Genomic DNA, 25,758 nt, shown 5'->3' on the forward strand with positions numbered 1-25,758 from the left:
CCGTTTTACTGCTGATGCAAATTTGATGCAAATGCAGCAAGCTCCCACAGCAATGTACAGTATCAGAAAACACGAAATAAATTTCTAAAAACAAGTGACATTAAATGCCATTTCTGAATTAAAATTGATAAGTCACTTCTGTTACTGATGTTTAGAAATGACTGTTCACTTTTCTATGAACACTGATACAAAATAACAGTTCTCTTACTTACTTTCAACATGTGCAAATGCACAAAATGGACCACGTGGGCAGTAACCAGTTTGGCGCATGTCATTGCACTTTGTGGATTTATATATCTAAACAAAACAGAAGGGTAGTTAACCTAAACAGGTTTGTTACATAATGACAAAAGTCAGAACATTTCAGCACCTTTATGTGGAAAATTCTGAGTATTTACTAACAATATGCATTATAGTTTTCTTGGAAGATTCAGTTCTTATGATCGTTTTTAAAAACCAAATAGAAGGGCAGAATTTGAAGAAAAGCAAACCTGACACAAGAGAATCTTAACCCTCTTCTGCATAGTAATAAATAGTAAGCATCAATAACATTTTAGAAAAGCATTGTTTAAACTGCTTTGGTTTTCCATGTTGTATAGAAACAAGTAAAACCTCAGGAATAAAATGTTCAAAGTCATTTACACCACTTTTAAGAAACCTTGCAGGAGAAATTATGTATATAGTAGAGCAGCTTACACAGCTAAAAAATCCAACCCAAACCAACCAAATAAAAAAAACAGTATGTGTTTTTCACCTCTAATATTGAAATTACCCTAACATTCAAATGTCTTTATCTAACCTGACTGGATGCGTGAGAACTGAAGTAATACTGACTGTTCATGACAGTGATGGTTATACAAGTCGCCAATAAGAGCCAGATTTGGTGTGCTGCTCTACCAGGATCCTGATGATCTTTGGATCTCACAAGGCTGGGCGGAGGGGCTGACATACTATCATACTAGAACAATACTAAGATCCTATTTAAGAGTACACAGACTCTTTAGAAAATTAAGTCTGGTGATTTGCAAGTCCGTGGCAAAGAGCAGAGGGCTTTCAGTGTCATTTGAGTGATTCATGACTTGATAAGTAATAATTCTTAGTTCAGAATGCCACTTTTGCATATGCTATGTTAAAAAACGTTTACCTCGGAGCAAAGGTGAAAAATCAAACTATGTATTAAAACAAATATCAACAACCAGTTCTGTAAGCTCTTTATTTTAGAGCTATTTTAAGCACTTTAGAAAAATTCTCCTCTCATAAGTGATTTTGAATTGAGCCTGAAAGTTCAGTTGCTATATACAACACTAGTTCATGCATAACCCAAAGATCATCCAAGAAACTATAAGATGCTAAATCACAACATTATTACTGATGTTTGCCACTCTACAAATAATTTATTTGTCCTCGAACACTAGAAAGGTGGTAAACAACCATGCTGTAGACAAGCATTCACCCAAATGACACACCTGATAAGCAAACCAGCAAGACTAAATGTTCCACCAATTCCACTGGGAGCTATCATAGGTGTTAACGCTCAAGCACCCAACAAGTTAAAATGACTTTGCCTACAGAGGAATCTAGAATCATCTTGTTTTTCTGGAGCGTCTTTCTTCAGCAACTAGGAAAGTCATCTGCGCTTTCCACCTCCCACAGACCTATTCAGTTTCTCTTAATTATTTGCAATAAAGCTTTTAAAACTGTGCTTAAAATAGAAGTTTGACCTAAGTCATTGAATAGCAAGTGCTACTGTGACTTAATTACCAATCCAAGAAGCTAGGTAAAAGGAGAGAACACATTTATTTATGCTCAAATGAAGAGAATATTAATTATTTTTTCATTAGCAGTACAATAAAAATGCCTATCAGTGAGAACCACAGCAGTACAAATAACTATTTCTTAGCAAATTTTGTTTTGCTTAAGCAAACACCTCAGTGACTGGAAGTGTTGAATGAAATGTCACATGCTTTTTCATAAATAATATCCTTAACCAATAATCTAATCCATAATAAAGTTGAAATCTCTACAAATAAGTGGAAATGTAGTTCTTACCTCAGGATGAAACTGCTGCTCTGTACGAGAATGACAATATTGACAGTTGTCCCCACTTTCACACCTGGAGGGTTCACCCCATTCGTCTGCGTGTTTTACACTGGGGCAAGGAGTGGACCTAGAAAAAAAAGCCATGTCAGAGTGTGTTTGTATCTACTTCTGGCAGAAATCTCAAACAATTTCCCACTAAATCTCAGAGTCTTCGATTCTGGGACGTATAAAGTTGCAAATTCTGAGAGACTCTGACTTTTTGGAAAGCCTTTGACAGAAAGGTGAGCTGGTAGGATTCTATCTATCTTGTCATTATATTTATTCACAGTCAAGCAAAGCCCATCAATTCTAAACCTTGCAGCACTGCACAAAAATCCACCAAAACCAATGAAGAAACCACAGTGTATGAGAATGATGTAAAATGATGTAATGATGAAAAGCAAGAGAGGCAATGCATTAAACTTGGGTCCTAAAATATTGCTCAGAAGTGGAAAATCATAGAACAAAACCAGAAAAAAGACAGAAACTATAACTGATCTTTTCATGACAGAGAAAGTTTGACCTAACAGTTACAATTTTTGCTAAGAATTATAGAAATGGTTTTCATTCTTCACAAGAAAGAGGGATATTTCCACTACAGTGTCATAGTTCTTGTCTTCAGAACTGTCTGATCATTCTGAACGGATGCTTTTTTCCTCAAAAAAAATTTTAGCAAGTCTATTGGGAAAGATGTGTTTTTATTCCATTAGGAATATCCAATTGTATTTTAGAAGAATCCAAACAGATCAGTCCAGTAACAACTGTGTGACTGACTAAAAGGTCTATTCTTAATATGTATTTATGTACCTGTATTTGAATTTTCTGGGATTTCGTCTTCTATCTCGACTGTTGTGATAGTGCGGACACGCATAACCCTGGCGGCAGAGTCTGGGTGGCTTGGTACATTGTTCTGTCTTGTAGCCAGCTAATACAAAATTTCTGTCTGTAAACAGGTCAACAATTAAAAGAAATAAACCACTAATTTCTGCATTCAGTGTGTCTTTAGTGACCTTACTTACTACACTGCTTTCTGTAAAATAATTACGATTCACAGATTCCTCGAAGACAGCACCTTCATGTGACCGAGCTATCAATCCTAACCACAACAGCTGCTTGCCCGTTCCCCCCCGCACCTGCCCCCAAACAGGGGAGAGTCAAAAGAGAAGGTAGAAACTCGTGGATTGAGATAAACACAGTTTAATAAAACAAACAAACAAAAAAACCTAATATATTTCTACTACTACTACTATATATAAAAGAAAATAAAATAAAAGATACTCAATGCAATTTCTCACAAATTCCATCCATGCTGAGCACCCAGTCCCTGGAAGCAGCATCCTGGTCCCAAACAACCAGTCCCGGTGAGAAGAGAGAAAAATGCAGAAAGGCACAGAGGTCCACTGCAAAACGGCTGAACAGCAAAACGCCATACTAAAAGAACTCGACTGACACGGAGCAGAACCAGAATGGGTGCCCATCTCCCTCTCTCTAGCTGGTAAATCCTGACTCTCCTTAAATACGAAGCATGATGCTAACGGCACGGAATATTCACATTGACCAGTTTGGATGTCAGTCAAGGCCTGTCCCATCCATGTCCCTTCCCAGCTGCCTCGCACCTGCATCCAGAGAGCTCAGAATGACCTTGGCTTCCCAGACAGCAACTAAGATAACAATAAGCTCTTATATTCTCTTTGTTCCAACTCAAAACCACTGGCAAGTTACTTGAAGAAAAACATTAATTCTGTCTTGGGGTGTTACCCTCTTCTTCTCAAATTAAATCCAAACAACAACTGTGCTAGCTACAAAAAAATAGGTGTTTCTAACTGCACAAAGAAAATCAACTCACTTTCAGTCAAACAAGTACGTGTCCCCACAGGAATTTTGTGAAGTAATCGTACCCAGCAGTCTTTCCTAAAGTAAAATTTGGCAAGAACTCTAACATTATCCAACTGATACTAACATCTTGGGCTACATAATAAGCAAGTCTAAACCAAGAACATGAGAACCAAATTTTAAAGCCTTAAGAAAACTGGGGCAACTGGATTTGCTTTAAGAGATCTATTACAATGCTTTCAAGACATACTTGTATTTTAATATCCTGCTCCATTTTTCTGTTTAATATTCTACTTCATTCCTGCTAACCAAGCTCAGCAAAGAATAATCATCCAGTAACTAGTCTATAATGACTCAAAAAATGAGGACTCTGATCATTACTACTACTTAGCACAAGACTCTTACTGACTTTCAAGAACATTTGTTCAATTGACACAGATTAGCAACATTTGTATCGAGTAAACTGAAAAAAACCTATTAAACCTTTTCAAAACAAAACATTTTCAAAATGCAGTCTGAATATGTGACAGACAGTAAAACTTGTTCACAAATATCCATATTACACATACAAACCAATTCTTCACTCTTTAACAAGAGTCTTTTGAACTTCTCCCAGATGAAGACCCAGGATCAACAAATCGGATAAAACACCAATAAAGTAGCAGGGAAAGGAGACAGGGTAACGTTACCCTGCCATCTTGGATCTTCACCAAGGATCTTCTCAATCATTGCCTGGCTTGCTAAAATTCCTGGTTGTAAATCAGGAATGCCTTCACAGCATCCCAGCTGCCCATTCTGTAAGGTTTCCTGTGCCTGATGTTCCCTGGAATGGGGAAAAGAAAACAGCACTGCTAAATGGTATAGCTACAGTAACCCTCTCTGTCACAGGTATAAACCTGGGCAAGTCAATCACAATGCTCTCATTTAATTCAGCTCTCAACAAGCCTAAACTGTAAAAGAAAATAAATTAACTGTATTTCTAACTATTACTTGCACTGAAGCTGGGAAACAATCTTAAGGAATGACCATGTCACACAAATACATCGAATCCTGCCTCCAACAGTGGCCAATAACAGATGTCTACAGAAGAGTATAGGAACGGGGCAAGAGTACGCTGGTAATTCCCCAGAACGCTGTTCCAGTGTCCAGAAAGAGATACTTTTGACCATCTAAGGCTTCAAAGCTCTCTAGGAATTGGTGTCCCTTACTACCGCATATATACAGACTGCTTTCTGTAGCCAGAGCTCCCCTTCCACCCATTTATAAAACCTCCCAACACCATGCTTATCTCCTAGCTTTGGGCACAGCTAAAACTCATACCTATCACTACCCTGATTCATAAAGGAACTTATTTCCCTAGTAACTTGATGATACAATAGAGAAGCAGAAAATAATACTGATATCTTATACACGGAAAAATACAACATAATTTAAAAACCCCACAATGTCAGTAGGCAAAATGTCAAACATACAAGCTGAGAACTTGAAAGATGGCTTAACAAAATCATAAGTTTGTGAATGTAAAAAACACATGCAAATTTACAAGGCATAAATGACAAAAGGCAGACTGTCTGGTCTTTCATCAGTTGTAAGAATTATATATAGTTCCTGAAATTGCAAGTTACAGAACCTCAGTATTTGTATTTCCCAGTGTGCTTCTATCTGCTATTGTGACGTCCATTGAATTGTATTCTTATTTTTACAGTTACAGAAGCAAGTATATTTTTCAAGCAAAGCATAACGAATTTTTCTGGTATGTAGTGATAACAGATGGGTGTTATTTCCTGCTAATCAGACTGAAGAATTTGAAACGAAGCTACCTTATGTCGTATACTGGTGGTCTAAGGTCATGTGGGCCATGAGCAAAGGCACAGTGAATTCCATTCTTCGCACAGTGACCCCGGGCATCTGTTTCATGAATGCATGTTCCAGTCTTGTAATATCTGAGATGATACTTCCTTTCTGTATCTCCTGTTGTTCGATGTAGATAAGGGCAACTACATAATAGAAAGAAGAAAATTAGAGCATTGCTTTGAATTTTGTTTTTAATAATTTAATTCTGAATTATGCTATATCTCTTATTAACTCAAAACAAGTAACTTTGCAGGATTCTTCAAACAAAAATTGTCCCAAACAAACCACCATCACAGATCAGCTTCAAAATAAAAAACACTAATCTTAGTTTCTGCTGAAGTTCTAAGAATTTATAGCAGGATGCTTGCAAAAATATTATTAATGAATCTAGTAATCACCCTTGTAAGCAACAACATCACCTGAGCTAAGGAATGACATCTTCCATACTGATACAAGTTCAAATTATTTCCACACTAATAAGTACAATTTTATTCTTTTAATGTTATCATCATCTAAAATCAAGGGCTACTTGATGGTGATTTTTTTTTTCTGCTCTTTATAGACATGGAACTTATCGAATAATCTCAGCGGAAATCTAAACCAACTCCTTTTAATAAAAGGAAGAGAACAACTTTTACACCAGCAATACATCTTTGTACATATACTAACCATTTTCCAGACACAACTATGTGACTTACAATCTGTACTTTATAATGGCTATAATCTATGGATTATAATTCCAACTACCAATAGCAAACAAACTTTTATTTCCTGGCCATTTTCTTGCATTTTTTTGTTAGAAGTCCTTCCTTGCTTCCATCTCTGCAGATGAAGATAGCTCCTCTGACATACAACCACAATATACCCAGCTCCTCTATATATGCCACAACATAAGTCCATGGAAATGCAAACACTACGCGGCTAGCGAGACAACTAACAGTGAACTCCTTCCTTTGCTTTTTCTCACTGGAAGCATCAGGGAATAGTCATTCTCCTCTACTACACATCAATATTCACAAAACTTACAGAAGTTTTAAATCTTGAAGTCACCTCTATACAGAACAGTTTGCACTCAATTTCAATTTCAGAGTTGGCTGGAGAAAAAGGAAACATAACTGAACCAAAAAACCAAAACCAAAACCAAACCAAACCAACAAAAAACCCAAACAAACAAAAAACCACAACAAAAACACAAACAAAAAGCCCAACCAACCAACAGTGCAGCAACTACACTAGCACAAATGTGCCAGAACAATACTAGCAGAAAACCAGGTTCTTATGGTATGTTTTAAAGATCATCACAATGCAAATTCATAGTTCTAACTCTACGATAGCCTAAAGAATACATGCTCGTATAAAGGTCTGTGTGCCAAAAATTGACAAAACACTTACAGAAACCTGTTTTCAAATAACTGCAGCAGGACTCTATCAATCATTTTTACTAAAGAGAAATTAGCATCTTTCCTTAATTCCATTGATAATACTATACACACCTAGGACTGAAAGAAATCACTTACTCATCTCCATCTGGGCAGATTCCTGTAGTCTCATCGTATTTTGTACAATAAACATCTGGACTGTAGTTAAAAGTCCCATCACGCCTTCGTATAGGTCTACGACGACGCTGATTTAGGAAATGCCAATGAAAACAGGTAAATGGTCTGTGCTGGGCACACTTGTGCTGCAAAAATAGGGGGCACTGCTCTGTCCTAAATTCCTTTAGATACCTAAAAAAATTAAACTGTGTTACAAGTTTATCTTATTGGAGGCACATTTTTTACAGTATTAACAGGGCACTTGACAATTCAGTGTACATAGCCCATGAAAAATTGTACAAATGTACCTGCATAGCGTTTCAGTTCCTATGCACAATTTACTGCTTAGCTGTTGAATACAAGTGACTTAATTTTTTTATGACAGATGCATGACTAATAAAATACAGTGGAATACCTGGCAAATTATACTATGTTTTGTAACTAAACTGAAATCAAATAAATACATGAATTTAAAAAGCACAGTAATTAGAATAATGTTCTAAGTAACCATCAAACAGAGATTATAAATCCAACAGGTTACTTGAATGAGCATTCACATTGCTTGCTACCATACAAAATAGTCCTACAGACAGAGGCTATTTTAGCTAAATACCACATCTACTTTAAACATTAGTCCTTAATCACAACATTCCCAGAATGTGGACATGCTACATAGAAAGCTAGAGGGTTACAAGAGCTTTATGAGGGTTATCAGAGCCTATGAGAGGGCTTCAGCAAACTTATATTAGTGACTGTTACATTTGTGTTGAGACAGTCTGGGGTCTTTGAAGGTTACTTGAGTGTTAGTAAGACAGTCCTTCATTAGCACACAGGGCATAGAAGCTAGTTAGGAAGTCTGATACTTCTTTCCACAGGATACCAAGGTCATGCCAGACTAGGCATGACTCTGGCACTTGTCAAAGGATGTAAGACAGCACTTCTTCCTGTCTCAGTGTATCTATCGGTCAATTTAGCAAGTTCAGTACATTGCTAAAGTCACGGAGTGTTTGCAGAGGAAGGGGTGTAAGGGAGCTTTGCAGAAGAATCTTATAGTTCCCAGAGGTCTCTATAAGGGTGCAGGATGTGGAACAGGCTACAGGGCAATTGAAGATACAGGGAAAGGAAAGGATTACAAAGAGGAATAAAGGACATTTTTTTGTTCTCAGCTGCTTAAATTGATAGATGGAGGACATAACGACACAGAGTGATTAGACATGTCTTTAAGGTTAGAGAACTATCTCTACACAATCCAGGATTGTGGGGAGGGAGGGGAATATACTTTTTGATGTTAAGGGCTGTAGCGGTATCTAGGTAAGTGGTTACATTCTTGCGGTCTGAGCGTGCTGGAAACGTGAGCTTATAGAAGTGATGATATGGGGAACTGGAGTGATGGAATGCTACAGTTAAATGATAAATTATTCTGCATTTCTGGGGAGCACCTGGTCCTACATAAGACAAGCTGTGATTTGTGCTAGAGGGCTGCAGCGACTTCGTAGTCTATATCAGAAGAAAACAGGCTTGCAGAGAGGATGGTGAGTACATGGGAGCTGTCTTTCAGTACGGGGAGGTCTGCGAAAGTTCTCACACAAACGTCCCAAGGACTCGACCTGAGGTTGGCTACGCAAGACTTAGGAGAAGCGGAAGGACTGCTGTCATATCTCGAAGGGAGCAGTCCCGACGTGCGAGCCGGAGCTGCGGGGCCGGGGGTCACAGTGCGGACCAGCGGCACGGCCGCGGGGAGGCGCGGGCGGGCGCGGGCGGGCGCGGGGAGGCGCGGGCGGGCGCGGGGAAGCGCGGGCGGGCGCGGGGAGGCGCGAGCAGGCGCGGGCAGGCGCGGGGAGGCGCGGCCGGCGCTCCGCCGTCAGCCGTGCCCGGGCCGCCTCCAGCGGCCGGCACCAAGCGCGGCTTCCGCCTGGCGACGCGCGGAGCCGGAAGAGGCGCGCGGCGGGCCGGTCGGGTCGGGCCGTGCCTCACAGCCCCGCCGCCAGCGCACAAGGCCGCGCGGAGCAGGCCCAGCGTACGAGCGGACCCTGCCCCTCGGGTCCTGGGGCCCTCCCCACGTGGCGCTGGGGCCCGAGGAGCCTCCAGGACGCGGTACCTACGTATAATGCGTCGGCTGCTCGGTCTGCGGAGACGCTCCGGACACAGCGCTCCGCGACACCGCTTTGGAAACCGACGGCATCTTCCACGGCGACCAACAAGGCGCAGGCGCAACCCGGTCCTGCCGGCCCCGCCCCCCTGGAACGCGACCCCGCCGGCCCCGCCCCGCGCAGAGCGCGCGCTCCGGCCACCTCGCGGCGGGTGGGGGGACACGGCCCCGGGGGCAGCGCGGGAACCGCCGAGCGGGACCCCGGGCTCCGGAAAGGTGTCCCGGGGCCGGCAGAGCTGCTCCCGCGGGCCCCGCTGGTGGCCTCACGCTCCGTGCTCCTAACTGCAAAATGCTGCAGTTTTCCAACACCTTAAAAGCAAGGGACTATGAGTTTTACACGTGGACACTCTTTATTGAACACGTATCGCATCACCCAAAAGTAAGACACACACGAAGGGGCGGCTTTTTATTTCCTTACAAAGCAGTATGTTGCTGGGTTCATCGTTTTAATAGAACAGGGAGAAAGCAAGCCGATCAGAGAAAACAGGCATTACACCTTAGGTCGATATAAATAAAATCCAGGGTCACTCTTTTATTTGTCACGACACTCCCATGCACCTACCTCACTTGTAACATTCTACTGTAATAAAAGTTGAATCCAAGAAGATACCAAACCAACTGTACTCATCTACCAGGCATCATCTGGTTAAACTACAGGGACTCCACGGCAAAATCAAAAGCCACGCTGGTGCACGTTGTTCAGAGACTTATCAGCAGTATTAGGCAAACGTGATGCTAACTCCGTTTTCTCTGTAGCTCCAGCCTGTCTTACTAGCTGCTGCCATGTTTGTGGGGTTTTTAGTTTATTTGAGGGTTTTGTTCTGCTTTCTTGTTTGTTTGAGCTTTTGGTTTGTTTCTTAATTAGGAGTTCTAATGGCACAAAATCAGCTTTGCATTTTTACATTTAAAGCTTAAAAAAATGCCTTCAACTTCGAAGGGAACTAAGTCCTATTAGTAGCTTAGGCTCTTCCTCTCCCATTAAAGTCTCTAGTGTGCAAATTTGAGTATCTATGAATCTGTAGGAAAAAAAACCCAAACACTACATTGTTCAGTGCAACTAGGAGGTTCCTCCCCAATATAACAGAATCCAGTAACTTCAGTTTCCTGCAAAACCCTCTCCTAGCCGTAATGATCACCTACACTGGACATGCCTAAGCAGTTATAGTCCAGAAAGCAAGCACCAACTATATATTAAAGGTTGAAGGTAGTTTCTCCGTTATTTAGTAAATTACAAAAAAAAAAAAAGAGCACAAAGAATCACATGTTAATGATTCACACACAGTTGCCTTCAGTGACTAACAAAACACCAAATGAAGGTCACCTTCAGCAATTTTACAGACTTACAGCTTTGATATTTTAATACACTGTGCATGTAGGCATGGAAAAAGAGATGGGTTGTACAAAACGTATCTTCAAATGCAAGTTGAATTGCAATACATACTGTTCATCCCTACTGTGCAATGCGGGAAGACACTCCTTGCACTACCGGTGTAAATTACTAAGTTAACGATACATGAAGGAATCAAGCTTGCAAGATAAGGCTGTCGACAGGCTGGAGAAACAAGTTTTCCCCCTGGAGTATCAGTACAGCTTTTAGCCAGGTGAATGCCAGCGAACTCCCGGCAGCTCCTCCACGGCAGCCGCGCTCCCGCCCTCATTTCTCCTCCCGCAGGGGAGCGCTGCCCTCTTGGGCCGCATCTACCGAGTCCGCGACCGGATCGAAGAAAAGCGCTTCCAGCCGCTCATCGACCTCCGTTTGCTGCCTGAACACGCACCAGAGCAGCAGCCCCGTGCACAGCAGACTGAGCGGCAGCACCTTCGCCCACGGCTTCTCGTGGTCGCTCCCCATAGACCGGCTGACGCTCCACACGCGCGGACTGGCCTTGCTGGCGGAGAACGGGATGGGCCCCCCGTCCTCCGGATCCGCGTCCTCCGGGCCCCGCCGCTGCGCCAGCCACCTCCGGGGCCCGGGCGGGCGGAGGCAGCGCCGCGCCCTGCAAAGACACACGGGTCAGGGCCAGGGCCGGGGCCGGGCGGCTGCACGGACCCGGCAGCGCGGAGCCGCCACCGCCCCGGCCCCGCCGCTCACCGCGCGCCGCACAGCGCCCAGCTCATCCCGCCGCCGGAAGCGGAAGCGCGGGCGGGCGGTCACGGAGCGGACAGCGCCCTCGGGCGTCCACCGGCCCCCACAGCAGCGTTTTGGCAGCTGTATTCCGTATTACGTTCTAGAATTGCTACGTGTTCCCTTAACACTGCTATTCTTTTAGAACTATGTGCTGTTTTCATAGCACCTGTCTGTCAGGTGCACATCCTGCACACCTTTCATTTCATCCACCCACTGCCCAAAGCTGACATCAGCCTCTGAACACAGGCCGAGCGGCGGGTTACACTCTGCTCTGCGAGAAAACACTTCCGAAGCCGGCACAGAAAACATTTTAGCATAGAGATGAAGTAAGTTCTTAATATTGTATTTATTACCTTTCATACAACATCTTACAGCATTGGTCTTGAAGGATTTTGTATTTACACCACTCATTGCCGTCTTTGATCAAAGAAAACAAAAGCTGGGACTGGAAACACAGAACGTGTAAACCTAGTCCCAACACCAGCCTTAGCACGGAAGTTTTATGATGTTCTCAGAACCAGCCAACTTCTCCGTACTGGTGAGCCCTCGCTCCATTACGTTCCCTTTGCTTTAGGACAGAAAGTCAGAAAGCCAAAAATACTTGCAAAAGGTAAAGCATCTTAGTGCCATGACACACATTCAACTTGCTTGGCATTCCTGTGAACCTGCTGTTTGCCACCCAAGTCTCTTCATAGGGTGTCATTCCAAATCCCTGTGTCGCCGTGCAGGTGCTCGTCGGTCTTTGACCCGTTTGGAACAGCTGTCACTGCAGCTGCCAGCTTGGGACTTACATGTTCAACACTGGTATTTTCTGCTGTAATATTAAGACATCAGTTATTTCTGCTTTTACACACCAAGACATTTTTCTCAAAGAATTCACTAAATAGTTTTGAAATAAGTCATCTAGAATAAGTTGTGAATTCTGCTTTTGATTATACAGCTCTCATTTCCAATAACTAAATGAACTACCAAACAGGCAGGAATACTGTGCAAGTTACATACTTAGTAGTTTAAACATGCAGATAAAATGTTTTGCAAAAATTCTAATATAATGAGTTTCTTGAAACAGAAGGAAAAAAAGTCACTAACTGTAAGCTAATTTAATTAGCTCAAAGTTTCCTTATTGAGGTGCCAATTCTGAACATAAAAGGTGTAAATATATATTCGGGGAAATTAAATCCTCCTTAGACAAACAGTTCATGTAATAATGGGCAGGGTGGACTGGAAGGAATGGGAGGTGGGGAACAAAAAAACCCCAACAACAAAACAAAACAAAACTTCTCTGGAATTAAACCAGAATAGTCCTGCTTCTTCATAGCCAGCACCAAACATTCTTTCCTTCTAAAAACTGCACGTGATATGGTACTTACCTAACAGAAATCACAGAGGGGGAAAAAGCTGACTAACAACGGATAAAACCAAATCAGATATACAAAGAACACATCAAGTGTTCTTGAACAAGTCAGGCCTTGTGGTTGACTATGCAGAACGTGGAGTTACTTAAAAGATGCTTATGTGCAACAAATGCTGTAACAGCATTTTTCTTTGTAACAGCCATTTTTCTTTGGCACCTTAAGTACTTTAATTCCAACAGCAGTCAAAAGTTTTCTATAAAGCTAAAATTTCAAGCCATCGACAGATTTTGGGGTGGGCAAAATAAGTCTTCTTGAGCAGGAATCAAGACCTAAGTACTTATTAAAAACTTCTGTCTACTGAATTTTACCTCCATATTTGACAGATTATTTAATCCTTGCTGTGACTGAACACGACATTTGGGTATTCACATTCCAAATAGACAATAATGAAAAAAGAACAATACCAAAGAACTCACCAGAACTTCCTTTGTATGCAATGCCATGCTGACTCAATAACTCTTTAAGTTTTTTTATTTCTTCAGAAAGTTCCTTGTATTCCTAAAAAAGAAAATACATTTAAAATGGCTCTTCCACTCTCCAGATGCATACAAACAACAGGAATTTATACAAAATAATGGGTCTGTGCACAGCTTTGAGCTTGGAGCTGTTGACTTAAAAGATCTTAAACAATACCAGCCTTATTGTTTTTTTTATATCATAACACTACAGTCTGGAAGTTTGTCACCTCCTCAGTTCTTGACCTAGTGAATTCATGTTCTCAGTTTCAGCGGTTTCTGTTAACTGACAGAGCCAGGGATTCCTCAGCACTTCAGAGACTCAAACCATACATCCAAAATCTTGAAGAAGCCCCAATTTTTTATTGCTTTAGTTTTTATACAAATCAAGAAAAAACAAAAGATTCTGTGGTTACCAAATCAGCCAACTTTATGACAGTTAAGCTATGATGAAGCCAGAAAACGTAGTATGAATTAATAAATACTGTATTGTTAACTATTAAAAAAAATAGATGTCTGTTCCAGCTCCTAAGAGTACCACATTAAAATGGTAATCTTTAGATTAGCATATTCAGCTTAACCACAGTTTATTTGGTTACGTTCAGGAATCACTATGTGGTGTTTTGTCTTTGCTACATCTTCTAACAAAATGACAACAGCAGCAGTGTATGGGGATATAGCAGAAGATACGGCGAGATTAGTTGAATGTACCTGTCTGTAGAGAAAGCACATACATCACACTAATTGTTTCACTGACCCTGTGTGCTTGATGAGCAGAACCTCTGTGTTAGATAGCATAGGCCTGTGAGAAACTCCAGGCACCGCATCACCATGTCTGCGATTCCTGCTTTGTTGTGAGAGAGAGCGGGAGGCTGCGCCTGCCTGAAGCCGTGAAATACAGGCGAGCTCGGCAGGATCTCCTACCAGGGCTGAACTGACCAGCGCCGGCGTCCCCGCTGGTGTCACCTCTGCCTGGGAGCTCAGGTGCGACTTCGGAGGTCCCCCAGTAAAGAGGTAACTAAAATAAAACTTGCTCTTCACAATGCATTCGTGGCCTCTGGCTCTGCTTGTGACGTGCCTGTGTATGTGTACACAAGCAGCTTCTCTGCATTACAGTGATTTGATTCCCTTCCGTGCTCTCTTTTTGATGTTCAGCTTGCACTCTCTTAGGCTGAGCACACCTTCTACCTCTATTTTCCCCAGTTCAATTCTGTTGCAGAAGGACTGTCCGCACAAATGAAAGTCTCTCAGAAGCGGACACAGCATCGCTCATTCTGCCTTTTGCCCGTGTAACAGCCAGTGCATTCTGACACAAGTCTGGATCATTACCTTCAGAGAAAAGTGTCACCATTCCCAAGGCTGACTACACGTTTATTTTCACTAGTTATTCCTCCCTATTCCCAGACTGATATTCCCCAGGTACAGTACTTACAAGGTGTTCATATCCCAAGCACCTACACTAATTCCTACACACCCCCCTCCATCTTCTTATTGGGCATTCAGTTGTGCTGGTTTGGTTTTGACTTAAGGGCTAGAATAAAGGTATCAAATCACTCAGCATGCAGACTGTTTCATATTGAAACCAGAAAATATAATCCTATGAACAGATTTCAGCTGAATCCAGAGTATTTACATAATGCTTTTGCACAGATCCTGTTGTACATTAGGAAGGTGGCAATTTAATTCCACATTGTCAGTATTACGCTCTATACCTTACTGCACTTCTCCACTGTTTCAAATTCCAGACTTATTTTCTGATTCTGTTTCTCAACTTCCATCTCTTCTGTTGCTTTCAGAAGGCCAGCTTCCTCAAAGATCTCTCTCAGTATTTTTTTGTATCCCTAAAAAAGAACGTTTCCGAAAGACAACAAATTAATCCATGTGACTCTCATCTCTGCTTGTAATTTGCACCGGCCAATACAATTCCTCAAGTTTCACTGGAGAAAACAATACAAGTTGATATAGCAGTTACAGAGCACAAAATTTGCTGTTTGCCAACTGCAGAATAAAGGAGAATAAAGGAGAAACTGCAGGAGCCAGGTTTGTCCATTTGACAGTAATGGTTCTCTACCGAACAGAGTTGGAAAACATTAACAAACCTGGTCAGTTATTAGTTCATCATACAGAAGCTGCTCTGTTTCATCCCATTTCTTTTGCAGTGCTTCAGTCAGAGTTGGATAAACTGAAAAATGGAAGCCAAACCACGTAAAAACCAATAGCACTCTTCTGCATTAGTAGTGTGCATACCTATTTGTTTTAAAAATCTGTTTCTATACAGGACATGGTCTCTACTGCTTTTAAGAGTTAGACTTAAACTCCATTTAATGCATTTAAAGTTTCTGGAGAATGCCACCAACCCAAATTTTTCATGTTCTTTCCATCTAGAAGGTCTGACGTATCTTTGGTGAATGTAATTCTAAGCGAGCTCTCCCTGTTTGTAATGTGAGTAAATGAGCAGATACTACAGGGGTGATTCCTACAACCAGTCCAAAAAAAAACCAGAAATCTCTCACTGGGTCTATACTAGCACTGACAATTTATTTGAGAAACACCTACGTGTTATAATGACTGGGATTTAAAATACACTTCATATTATATGTTAGATTTAATACTCCTTTATACCAAGTTACAAACTCAACCTAATAATTTTCACTCTGAGGTTGGTGTGATCTGCCGGCTGCTCCACTCACAAATGATTTTCTCAGTCTTACCTAAAAGAGAGTGGGGGTGGCACACGAGAGGAGTCTCAAATGTCAGAGAGTAAACACAAGTACTTGGCTCAGACACATAAGCCAATTTATTGCTCTTTCCACAAACGAGATGAACCTAAACATCAGTAAAAACAAAGATGAGTGAAACACGTCCACGTAAAACAGGGCCAGCATGATGATCAATTTGCTGTCTTCCAACGCTAGCAGATGCATTTCTGTACGTACTGTCATGTCAAAGCTCCCGGTGCTGGCACCCGCAGAAAAAGATTCATAACAAACACACCTTCAAATTATTTTATCAAATATGAAAATTGCTTCTTCTAATGGGAAATGATCCCCCCACTTTGTTCCTTGGACTGCCAAGCACCATATTTCCAGCAAGAATGAGGGTGAAAAGGAGGGTGAACAGGACACCCTTCAGAGCCCCATGTGACTTGTGCATAATTCACTCAACAGATTTCAGATCTGACTAACGTGCTAAATGAAGAGAACAATACACATCTAGCCTGCAGAAATTTGTTTTCATCTTTAAACCTGCAGCACCAGGTCTGTTCAAAAGTAAATGCCAGTGAAAGGTTGGAATCAGCGTCACAGGTCACACAAGAACAGTAGTTCTTTGTGCAGCCCCTACGGGAGATAAAGCTGTGAACAGGCACCTCCACTACAGCACAGAATATTTTCACCTTGGCCAAGATATTTTGCCCCTTGTCCCATCTTCACTTTAGTTATTATTCTCTTAAATATTGTATTGTCACCCTTCATTGCAATAGCTAAGCATCTTCTACATGGAGAGCAGCCTGTTATGAACTATGTGATATCTCTAACTCATCTTCACAATAACGTTACCAGGGAAGGAGGTTTAATTCATTGTATCTGCAAAACAGTGTAACATACTGAAACAAGAGGTAGAAAAACATTAATGAATAAAAGGATAAAGGACACGTGCAACTCATGTGCCACACATGGGTCAAGTATCGGATGCTGTTCCCTACACTTCTAGTCAAAGAGTTCCTTGGCACAGCCACTGTTTTAATGTGAAATGGAACATTTTAATCACCCCACAAAATAAGAATTTTTACTTTTTCTTTAAAATGTAGTCACACCACAAACTGTTTCTCTTGTTTTAACCCCTTCCTTAGCTTCTCACCATGCTGTTGCTCACTGCCTAATTCTTTTCCCTCATTTTTCCTGGGTGTTCTTAGCACAATAGGCTGGCATTGTGAATTCAACAAACAGCTCTTTTTCCTGACACAAATTACAAAGCACTTCAATGTTTCAGCCTGTAGTGTGTTGTGAGTGTGTACAGTCACGCTGTCTGAATTAGCACAGTCCGGGTTACTGTACCTTTGTCTGCCTGCTCCTGGTTTCACACGAGTCTCCTTCCCTCATCCACATGCCAACAAACGTGTTGTTTTCAATTTCCCATTCGTGCCAGATTCTGAAAAAACAGGACATCATTTTATTTTAAGTTATTGGAAAGAAAAAGGTGAACACTCCGGAAGAAAAACAGGAATACCCTTACGCCATCCTCAGTATAACTGTATATATTTCATTTTTGTCATCTTAGTATCTCCATTTCTTACAGCCCAAACCTTGTAACGAGAGCAGTTTGTTATCCAGGCTGCTATACAGGGCATATGAATATTACTTTGGGAGCACGGTTTTGGATCAGCTTTCCATTTGCAAACATTTTGCTCTTACAAATCTGTGTTTAAATCCAATAAAATACAGTTTATAGGCCAACCCCGCAACAAATTCCATGGCGCAACTTGGATTATTTGCAGGATTTTTAGTGCTGCTGAGAGCACCTAAAAACCAGCCTCTACTTCTGCTAGTCCTAACGCCATAGATAGTCTCGGCATCTTGATGTACCCTTTCCTTCTCATACTGGCTCACTAATTATTGTCCACAAAGGGAAAGAGAGACATCTACATACACAATATTTAGAAAGGCAGTCATTTTAAAGCAGTGCTCTGCTTTATAATTAGATTTATTTTAGGTCTTATGATTTGGATAGTCTTGGGTCTTTGAATATTTGGCATACTTTTTTTGGGTCTACATTGAGTCTTATTACCTTTGTCAAAAACCTTTGACACAAAAAGCACTCATTTCATTTTGTAAGGTTATTTTCAACTCAAAGGGAAAACAGTTAACAGACATGAAATCATTGTGAATATAAGCTGTAGCTATACATTACTGAATTTCTCACATGAACATACCACATCTGCAGTCGGCACTTGGTTATTAATCAGCCTTCAGCTAAAATAGAACGTTAATATTTATCACCAAAAAAATCTGAATTTTTTAAGATGGGGTATTTTTATGCATAATAACAACTACAATGACCTAAGCTGACCAATAAAAGAATCGTAATTTAAAACTCTCCTTTTTGACAGTCTATAAAATGGTCTGCTAATAACATAGGTAAAACGTAAAGGTCTAAGAAGCCTCACCCTAAAATCCCACTATAGGCATTCCATCGAAAGGTCTGCTCGTGCTGAGTGACGTTATGGAAAGGACAAAACTCGTACTTGTACCTTGAAAATAAAAAGAAAAGAAGATGTTTCAGACAAATAAAAACCTATTTCATTCCTAATAAATGTATAGAATCAAATATTGAAATCCATTACTCACGTGGATTCCACAAAACTGAAACACTTGCCAGCAAGCCTAAAGAGATGTGCAGGGCCTAAAAACACCACAAAATGACATCGAGGAAGAATAACATTTTGGTTAAATAAGAATAAGTTACTGTCATGACAAAACTGCAACAAGTATGTCACAAATTTAGTTTTCTGCTGTGCGTAAGGAAATTTGTATCTTCCATATGAATTACTCTAAGTTCCCACTAATGCTATATTGGTTTGCTTCATGATCTTTAACATTTTTCATCTTCAATAGCGAGTGAAACAGATAAGTCTCTTTCTGCAATAGAAACAAGAAACTTGTATACAAACCAATATTTGGAGGCCAAATCCGTAAGAGAAATCACCAGTGCAGATCTTGCCAAAATCTAACTCTGAAATCATCACAACTCCTGCTTGGCAGCTGTGCGTCCCCAAAGGCACAGAAGCTCCTCCAGTTTACATGAGTAAAGCCCATGTGCTCAGAATGTTGGTAGTGCTGCACATTTTAGTTCCACCGAGATTCTCTGACCAGAAATTCTTTTCCCAGTTTGCCTGCACAGCCTGATCCAATGAGTATTCAACACGGCAAACCCGCTGCGGCCAGAGAGCTCGGCACTTACAGCTCCAGTCTCGCGGACGACCATCCCAGCCTTGCTGAGCCAGGAATCCAAGGCAGGTAACTTGTCATTCAAAAAAGGGTCAAAAGTTCTGAACTATGTGCTACAGGGATATTTCAGAGTCCCTTAAGGTAATTTTGCATGGAATTATTAAATGTTTGTGAAGAAAGGAAAACAAAAGAGATGACAAAGCAAATAAAATAAAACCCCATCCTGGATTCTAACCCTCCACTGCCAGGATTGCCCACGTAATTTTCCCAAATATCTAGACAAGCAATGCTAGAAACAAAGACCAGGCCACCGGAATCGCACCCTCTGGAATGCCCCGATCCCTGGGACACAGGCAGGTCCTCCCTCCTATGTGATTTTTCCAGCTGCATGATTTTGCATTTCATTCTACAGATGATCACAGGCTTGGCCAAAGGGTTTGCCCCTCAATAACACGCAATCTGTGCCATAGCAATTAGGATGCTTAATTTCCATGATGCTCATAAAATGACACGTAAAATTAGGCTCTGCATAAAGGAGATAAAGTAGAATATTTTGCAAATGACTAGCACTAAATGATGAAAACCGTACAAAAAAGGCAATGCTTGCATATACCTGATACTGCAGACGGGGACATCTTTGGCTGAAGCCTATTTGTTTGAGGCAAGAATGGGTTACTCAACCTTTCAAGAGAAGGAAAGTTAAACCTTTAAGGCTGAATTACGGATCCGGCCACGGTCAGATCCTCCCCACCCGAGAGCCCCAGCACCCGCAGCGGGCAGCGGGACCCCGGGGCCGGGCGGGAGCGGCAGACGCACCCGGGCCCGGCCGGGCCGCGGGACGAGGGAGCGGGCGGACACGTACCCGAACGTGTTCGGCTCCTCCACGATCTTCATCTTCCCCGCCGAGGCGAGACCTGCCGGGCAAAGAGCGGTTGGCTGCGGCGGGCGGGCCGACCCGCGCCGCACCCGCTGCCCCGCGCCGGCCCCCGCGCTCACCCAGCGCCGCCAGCAGCAGCCGCGCCGCCGCCATCGCCGCTTCCGCTGGAAACGGAAGAGCGCGGCGCCGCGGGGCGGCCGCTCCGCCCGGGCGCGGCCCACGGGACGCGGCGCATGGAGCGCGGCCGGCGCGCTGCCCCGCGGAGGGGCGGCCGGCGCGGAGCCCGCGGCCTCGACACGTTCGCGGCGGAAGCCGAGGCCGCGCTCAGAGGTGCGGGGGCGTGCGGAGCCGGGGCCGGGCGGGACCGCGGGGGCCGGGGCCGGGCGGGACCGCGGGCGCCGGGCCGGGCACTAACGCGCCGCTGTTCGCAGCTTGTGTGCAAGGCGAGGGCGACGCGCCGGAGGCGAAGTTCCCGTGTCCTCTGGCGATGTGGGAGCTCGGGCACTGCGACCCCAAGAAATGCACCGGCAGGAAACTGGCCCGGAAAGGGCTGCTCCGCACCCTGCGCCTCCGCCAGAGATTCCCGGGGCTGGTGCTCAGCCCTCTGGCCACGGAGTACGTGTCTGCGGCCGACAGGTGAGCCCGGCGCTCGGTTCCGGTGCGTGGAGGAAGTTTAACCACCGAGGCATGGCCAGAACGGTGCTACGGAACAGGTTTGACCTTCCCGTTACATTGCACTGATGCACGAACGTGAGAAATAGAGCCGTTTTATTAAATCAGGTGAACATTTTTACACAGCTGGTAGCAGGTTAACTTGCTCAGAACCACGGGCCCATAGCTATTATATCTTTTATCATTCCATACTAAAGTTCTTTGGCTGGGCAACACAGTTCATTAGCTATAAAACTTACTCGGTGGCAACTTTGAGAACTTTTGAGAGATGTGCCTGCAGAATTTTTATAGAGGTGTATTTACTGAGAGAAAATATTAGTCGTTAGAAGCTAGCCAAGAACCTAAATCTGAACTTCGGTGTATTTTTAAGAATGTGAACGTTGCTATTAACCGCACTCTTCTGTCAGTTTTAAACATCGCATTTTTTACGTTCAGTTTGAAACATATGGATAGTTGTTTCTCACCACATGCATAGTAGGAGGAAAAGCATGTTATTCTTTCTTATTGCATCTGGATTTTAGATCATTGTAAAACATGGGTTTTGATTGACAAAAGGGGGAGGTTGTATGCAAATCTGTTGCCAGTATGAAGTGGCAATTGTAATTCTCACTTCAACTTATGGATACAACGGTAACGATTTTTCAAATGCGGTGATGTTTCTTTGCCAGGCACATCGTTGCTCAGAGTGGCATTGCAGTCATAGATTGCTCATGGGCCAGATTAGAAGAAACTCCCTTTAAGAGAATGAGAGGAGGTCACCTGCGGCTGCTGCCTTACCTGCTGGCGGCAAACCCCGTCAACTACGGCCGGCCCTGCAAGCTCTCCTGTGCCGAGGCTTTTGCTGCAGCTTTTTGCATTGTTGGTAGGTTGTGTCTGGTGTGAAATAACTTACCAGCAACTCTTACATCCTCAGTAAATCAGAGATGATCCACAATAGAATCCACTGTGATGCTGTTCTGCTGGTCATCAGGTTCACAGTATCACACAGTATCACAGTATGTTTGGGATTGGAAGGGACCTCAAAAGATCATCCAGTCCAATCCCCCTGCTGGAGCAGGAACGCCCAGGTGAGGTTGCACAGGAACATGTCCAGGCGGGTTTTGAATGTCTCCAGAGAAGGAGACTCCACAACCCCCCTGGGCAGCCTGTTCCAGTGTCTGTCACCCTCACTGAGAAGAAGTTTCTTCTCAAATTTAAGCGGAACCTCTTGTGTTCCAGCTTGATCCCATTACCCTTTGTCCTGTCATTGTTTGCCACCGAGAAGAGCCTGGCTCCATCCTCATGGCACTCACCCTTTATACATTTATAAACATTAATAAGGTCCTCCCTTAGTCTCCTCCAAACTAAAGAGCCCCAGCTCCCTCAGCCTTTCTTCATAAGGGAAGTGCTCCACTCCCTTCATCATCTTCGTTGCCCTACGCTGGACCCTCTACAGCAGTTCCCTGTCCTTCTGGAACTGAGGGGCCCAGAACTGGACACAATATTCCAGATGTGGTCTCACCAGGGCGGAGTAGAGGGGAAGGAGAACCTCTCTCGATCTACTAGCCACCCACCTTGTAATACACCCCAGGATGCCATTGGCCTTCCTGGCCACAAGGGCACAGTGCTGGCTCATGGTCATCCTGTTGTCCACCAGGACCCCCAGGTCCCTTTCCCCTCCACTGCTCTCTAACATGTAATTTCCCAACCTATACTGGAACCTGGGGTTGTTCCTGCCCAGATGCAGGACTCTACACTTTCCCTTGTTAAATTTCATCAGGTTATTCCCTGCCCAACTCTCCAGCCTGTCCAGGTCCCGCTGGATGGCAGCACAGCCTTCTGGTGTGTCAGCCACCCCTCCCAGCTTAATGTCATCAGCAAACTTGCTGACAATACACTCTATTCCCTCGTCTAAATCGTTAATGAATATATTGAATAATATTGGCCCCAGTACTGACCCCTGAGGCACTGCACTAGATACTGGCCTCCAACTAGACTCCGCACCATTGACTACCACTCTCTGGCTTCTCTCCTTAAGCCAGTTTGCAACCCACCTCACTAGTCTATTGTCTAGACCACACCTTCTCAACTTAGCTGTGAGGATGCTGTGGGAGACTGTGTCAAAGGTTACTGAGTTTGGAACCAAATTGTCCAGCTTTCTTCCACGTACTTGTATCTAGTAGCATGGAGGTATCTGTGGGGTGTTTATGTCAGCTACTAAACAGGACACATAAACTGATGATCCTGGTTTTGTCAGGATGGCCCTTAATGTTAGAAAAACTGTTAAAACCACCAGACAGAGCATGAATCCTTATGCACCTTTGTCTTAAGAAGAGGTAACAGCTGTCAGTTAATAAGCTGGGTTCTGGTTAAGAATAAAAGAAATTGCCCCCTGTGATGTTTTGCAAACTCATCACGGAAGCTCCTTGCCAAATGAGGGGATGCGCTCTACTGCACTGCACACCAGTCTTCCGAAAATACTGCGCGTATAGTTACTCTCTTACTGAAGGACAGTGGGAGCCAGAGCTTTAATCATTCATTACCTGCACAAAATACTTTTCTATAACACTAAGAGACTATGGACTTTTCTTTGAGTCAGATATTTCAAGTTAAACTGAAATTTGAAAAGATTTTTCATCCTTTAAAAGTCTGAATCCCTGAACACTGAAAATACACTGGTGAACATATCACTGTTGTAGTGATACGTAGGTTCGTACTGAACTTAGAAACCTGTAAGCTGAGTGAAATCTCACACCGAAAAAGAAAACTGATCATTTATTTTCTGCTTTAGGATTCCCAGACCTGGCCACCATTCTTCTACGGAAATTTAAATGGGGTGAGGCTTTTATTGACTTGAACAAAAATCTCTTGGAAAAATACGCAGCCTGTCATTGCCAGGAAGATGTGCTGAGAGTTGAAGAGGACTTCTTAGCCAGTGTCCAAGAAAAAAGAGACGAAGAAATAGGTAAGACACACAGACACACCACACACCTCCTCTTCCTCACTTAGTTTCCTTATGATCTCTTCCTTTAACCTCATGAAAATATTGACAAGGTAGAAGATGAGCTTTGTTGAGATGTGATTTGTCTTTACACTGTGTATTCTTCTTACAAGAAAGTTTGCCTGTTTTTTTCAACTAAAAAAGACAACTAAAGCAATTTAATGCATATAGTAGTGTACTCATAGCTTAACTGTGAAGTACTTACCCTGATTAAATTAAGGATATTGGAGAACTACGCAGTAAAAAGAAAACATGCTGCTTCCTCATTTTATCTACAGATATTAAAAGCAGAGTATGAGTAGAATAGTAAATCAGGAGGACTACAGGAGAAATACAGGCACACAGCCTGACAGCAAGTTAGTTATAAATACGCCTGAGGAAGACCTTTAATGGACATTTATACAGTCCCTAATCAAGATGTTTTAAATCAGAGCTATAATGAAAATAGCTTATAAGTACAGTAGTTTATTCCCAGAGTCTTCCAGTGACTGGTATCCCAGTATTTCAGGCTGTATTCACAGATGAGTGCTTGGTCTCATTCAAGACAGCACAAAAAAAAAAGCCAGATCAAATGATCAAGAACACGTGAAGAGAGATGCTCCTAATTAACGTTCTCCTTCACAGTGCTTCAGTCCCATGAAAACAGGCCAGGGGATCACACTGTAAGGAAAGGGTAGTTTCTCTACAACATGCTATGCTGAGTGAAATAATCCCATTGTTTGGTGGAAGCCTAACTACTGTTAAATTGAACTGAAGACAGTTGTTAAGGGGCAGCACAGCTCCCCCCGCAGCCCCACGCTGTCCTGCCCTGTCTGGCTTTCTGAGGCAACCGTTCTCCCCAGTAACTCCAGCCCTGCAACAGCCCTCAGCAAGAGCCGAGCCTGGCCGGCTGTACTTCACTTCTCAGTAGACATGGACTAACTAGACAGACCTTTTAGAACTAAACCGTTCTGAGAACATCCATGTTTTCTTGCCAAAAGTCTTAGAAATCAGTGTGTAGTCTGACTGCCCCTAAAGAGCTACTGAGCCCCTTGGGGAGGGCGGGGGCACAAAGGGCACAGAAAAGAGGGAAATGACTAGAAGGGTGGGCAGGACTTGTTGTCCTCCCCTGGTTACTGACCAAGCTGCAGTAAACTTAACAGAAAGCTAAACCAGGCTTCCTATGCCTTCCCCTCCCTGCCTATAGTCGTATTGTATAATGAAAATGAAGGTAGACCATTAAAATAAGCCATCTGCATCAACGTGTATGTTTTCTTTCCTTCCTTTTCCAGATCCATTTGACGTTGACTCAGGGAAAGAATTTTCTAATCCTAACAGACCAATCAGTTCCCCAGGGTAATGAAAGTTAATTTAAATACTGTTTTTCTCATTTTAAGTTGTTTTGTTTTTATAACCGGAAAAATGTTTCCAGGGTAGCACAAAGTAATGAAGAATGGGAGGAGGACAGTGTAAGCACTGCAGATGATGCCACTGAAAGCAGTGATGAGAGCAGTCCAGAAGATGACGATACTGTCAAGTTGCTGCAAGAGCCAATAAATGAACTGTTTGAAAAGTAAGAACAAATTCCACCCCTAAACCCCAAACAGAAAACCCCACATACCACGAGAACATAAATAAATACATGACAATCCCAAAGAGTTGTAACATGTTGCATAAAGAAATTTTCCTGTGACCGGTTAGTGTGGTTTGTTAGCCTGTAACTTGGTGCTTAGCAAACACATTCCTGTAGGTGAACCTCAGGCTAGATGTGGATTTATAGGTCTATTTATGCACAAAACGGCTTTAGGTTATTTAATTTTTAGATAATTGTTTATGTAATGCTAATTATTATGTAAAGGG

At 42.8% G+C, this 25,758-nt stretch overlaps 4 protein-coding genes across 25 annotated transcripts in view; 1 reads left to right on the forward strand and 3 right to left on the reverse strand.

The window, feature by feature from the left end:
* UNKL (unk like zinc finger) overlaps positions 1 to 9,542 on the reverse strand; it is a 32,103-nt gene extending 22,561 nt beyond the window's left edge. For 8 of the 21 annotated variants that reach the window (XR_010466359.1, XR_010466360.1, XM_065031101.1 and 5 more), the window contains exons 1-7: positions 9,404 to 9,527; positions 7,284 to 7,493; positions 5,733 to 5,909; positions 4,602 to 4,735; positions 2,887 to 3,022; positions 2,050 to 2,167; positions 213 to 297 (exon numbers count right to left, since the gene is read on the reverse strand). Coding sequence is in view for 19 of the 21 variants with exons in the window: in XM_065031085.1 (XP_064887157.1) it covers positions 213 to 297; positions 2,050 to 2,167; positions 2,887 to 3,022; positions 4,602 to 4,735; positions 5,733 to 5,909; positions 7,284 to 7,493; positions 9,404 to 9,483 (940 nt within the window). In the remaining 2 variants the exon portion in view is untranslated. Of the gene's footprint in view, positions 1 to 212; positions 298 to 2,049; positions 2,168 to 2,886; positions 3,023 to 4,481; positions 4,738 to 5,732; positions 5,910 to 6,792; positions 6,861 to 7,283; positions 7,494 to 9,403 lie in introns of those variants that run through there. The other 13 variants (XM_065031089.1, XM_065031092.1, XM_065031102.1 and 10 more) reach the window with 11 other exon arrangements.
* A 1,562-nt stretch (positions 9,543 to 11,104) lies between these two features.
* Positions 11,105 to 11,942, reverse strand: LOC135575478 (ubiquinol-cytochrome c reductase complex assembly factor 4). The gene is made up of 2 exons (XM_065030630.1): positions 11,929 to 11,942; positions 11,105 to 11,444 (listed from the first exon to the last, which is right to left on the reverse strand). The coding sequence occupies exons 1-2, from the start codon at positions 11,940 to 11,942 to the stop codon at positions 11,105 to 11,107; spliced, it is 354 nt and encodes a 117-aa protein (XP_064886702.1).
* On the reverse strand, positions 11,903 to 20,540 carry GNPTG (N-acetylglucosamine-1-phosphate transferase subunit gamma). 2 transcript variants are annotated; one of them, XM_065031118.1, is made up of 11 exons: positions 20,387 to 20,540; positions 20,253 to 20,304; positions 20,004 to 20,071; positions 18,791 to 18,845; positions 18,610 to 18,693; positions 17,501 to 17,594; positions 16,157 to 16,271; positions 15,545 to 15,627; positions 15,158 to 15,286; positions 13,407 to 13,488; positions 11,903 to 12,386 (listed from the first exon to the last, which is right to left on the reverse strand). In XM_065031118.1, the coding sequence occupies exons 1-11, from the start codon at positions 20,418 to 20,420 to the stop codon at positions 12,265 to 12,267; spliced, it is 918 nt and encodes a 305-aa protein (XP_064887190.1). In that variant the 5' UTR covers positions 20,421 to 20,540; the 3' UTR covers positions 11,903 to 12,264. The 2 variants fall into 2 exon arrangements, with proteins under 2 accessions (XP_064887190.1, XP_064887191.1); XM_065031119.1 differs by having other exon boundaries at positions 11,903 to 12,389.
* Positions 20,463 to 25,591, forward strand: TSR3 (TSR3 ribosome maturation factor). Its single transcript, XM_065031120.1, has 6 exons — positions 20,463 to 20,597; positions 20,699 to 20,903; positions 21,608 to 21,801; positions 23,710 to 23,883; positions 25,191 to 25,254; positions 25,331 to 25,591. Exons 1-6 carry the CDS (start codon positions 20,501 to 20,503, stop codon positions 25,473 to 25,475), a joined length of 879 nt encoding a protein of 292 aa, XP_064887192.1. The 5' UTR covers positions 20,463 to 20,500; the 3' UTR covers positions 25,476 to 25,591.
* Positions 25,592 to 25,758: the final 167 nt, after the last annotated feature.

Source organism: Columba livia, chromosome 15 (assembly GCF_036013475.1).
Source record: "Columba livia isolate bColLiv1 breed racing homer chromosome 15, bColLiv1.pat.W.v2, whole genome shotgun sequence".
Lineage (NCBI taxonomy): Eukaryota > Metazoa > Chordata > Aves > Columbiformes > Columbidae > Columba > Columba livia.

What these genes read in the sequence shown, in the direction of transcription:
- TSR3 (XM_065031120.1), top strand. Translation starts at nt 20,501, where the DNA reads ATGGAGCGCGGCCGGCGCGCTGCCCCGCGGAGGGGCGGCCGGCGCGGA. An exon ending in TACGTGTCTGCGGCCGACAG is followed by an intron (nt 20,904 to 21,607) that starts GTGAGCCCGGCG and finishes TTTCTTTGCCAG; the next exon opens with GCACATCGTTGCTCAGAGTG. An exon ending in AAAAAGAGACGAAGAAATAG is followed by an intron (nt 23,884 to 25,190) that starts GTAAGACACACA and finishes TTCCTTTTCCAG; the next exon opens with ATCCATTTGACGTTGACTCA.
- GNPTG (XM_065031119.1), bottom strand. Translation starts at nt 20,420, where the DNA reads ATGGCGGCGGCGCGGCTGCTGCTGGCGGCGCTGG. An exon ending in TTCAGTTTTGTGGAATCCAC is followed by an intron (nt 18,694 to 18,790) that starts GTGAGTAATGGA and finishes TTTATTTTCAAG; the next exon opens with GTACAAGTACGAGTTTTGTC. An exon ending in TGCATACAAAGGAAGTTCTG is followed by an intron (nt 12,390 to 13,406) that starts GTGAGTTCTTTG and finishes TTAATATTACAG; the next exon opens with CAGAAAATACCAGTGTTGAA.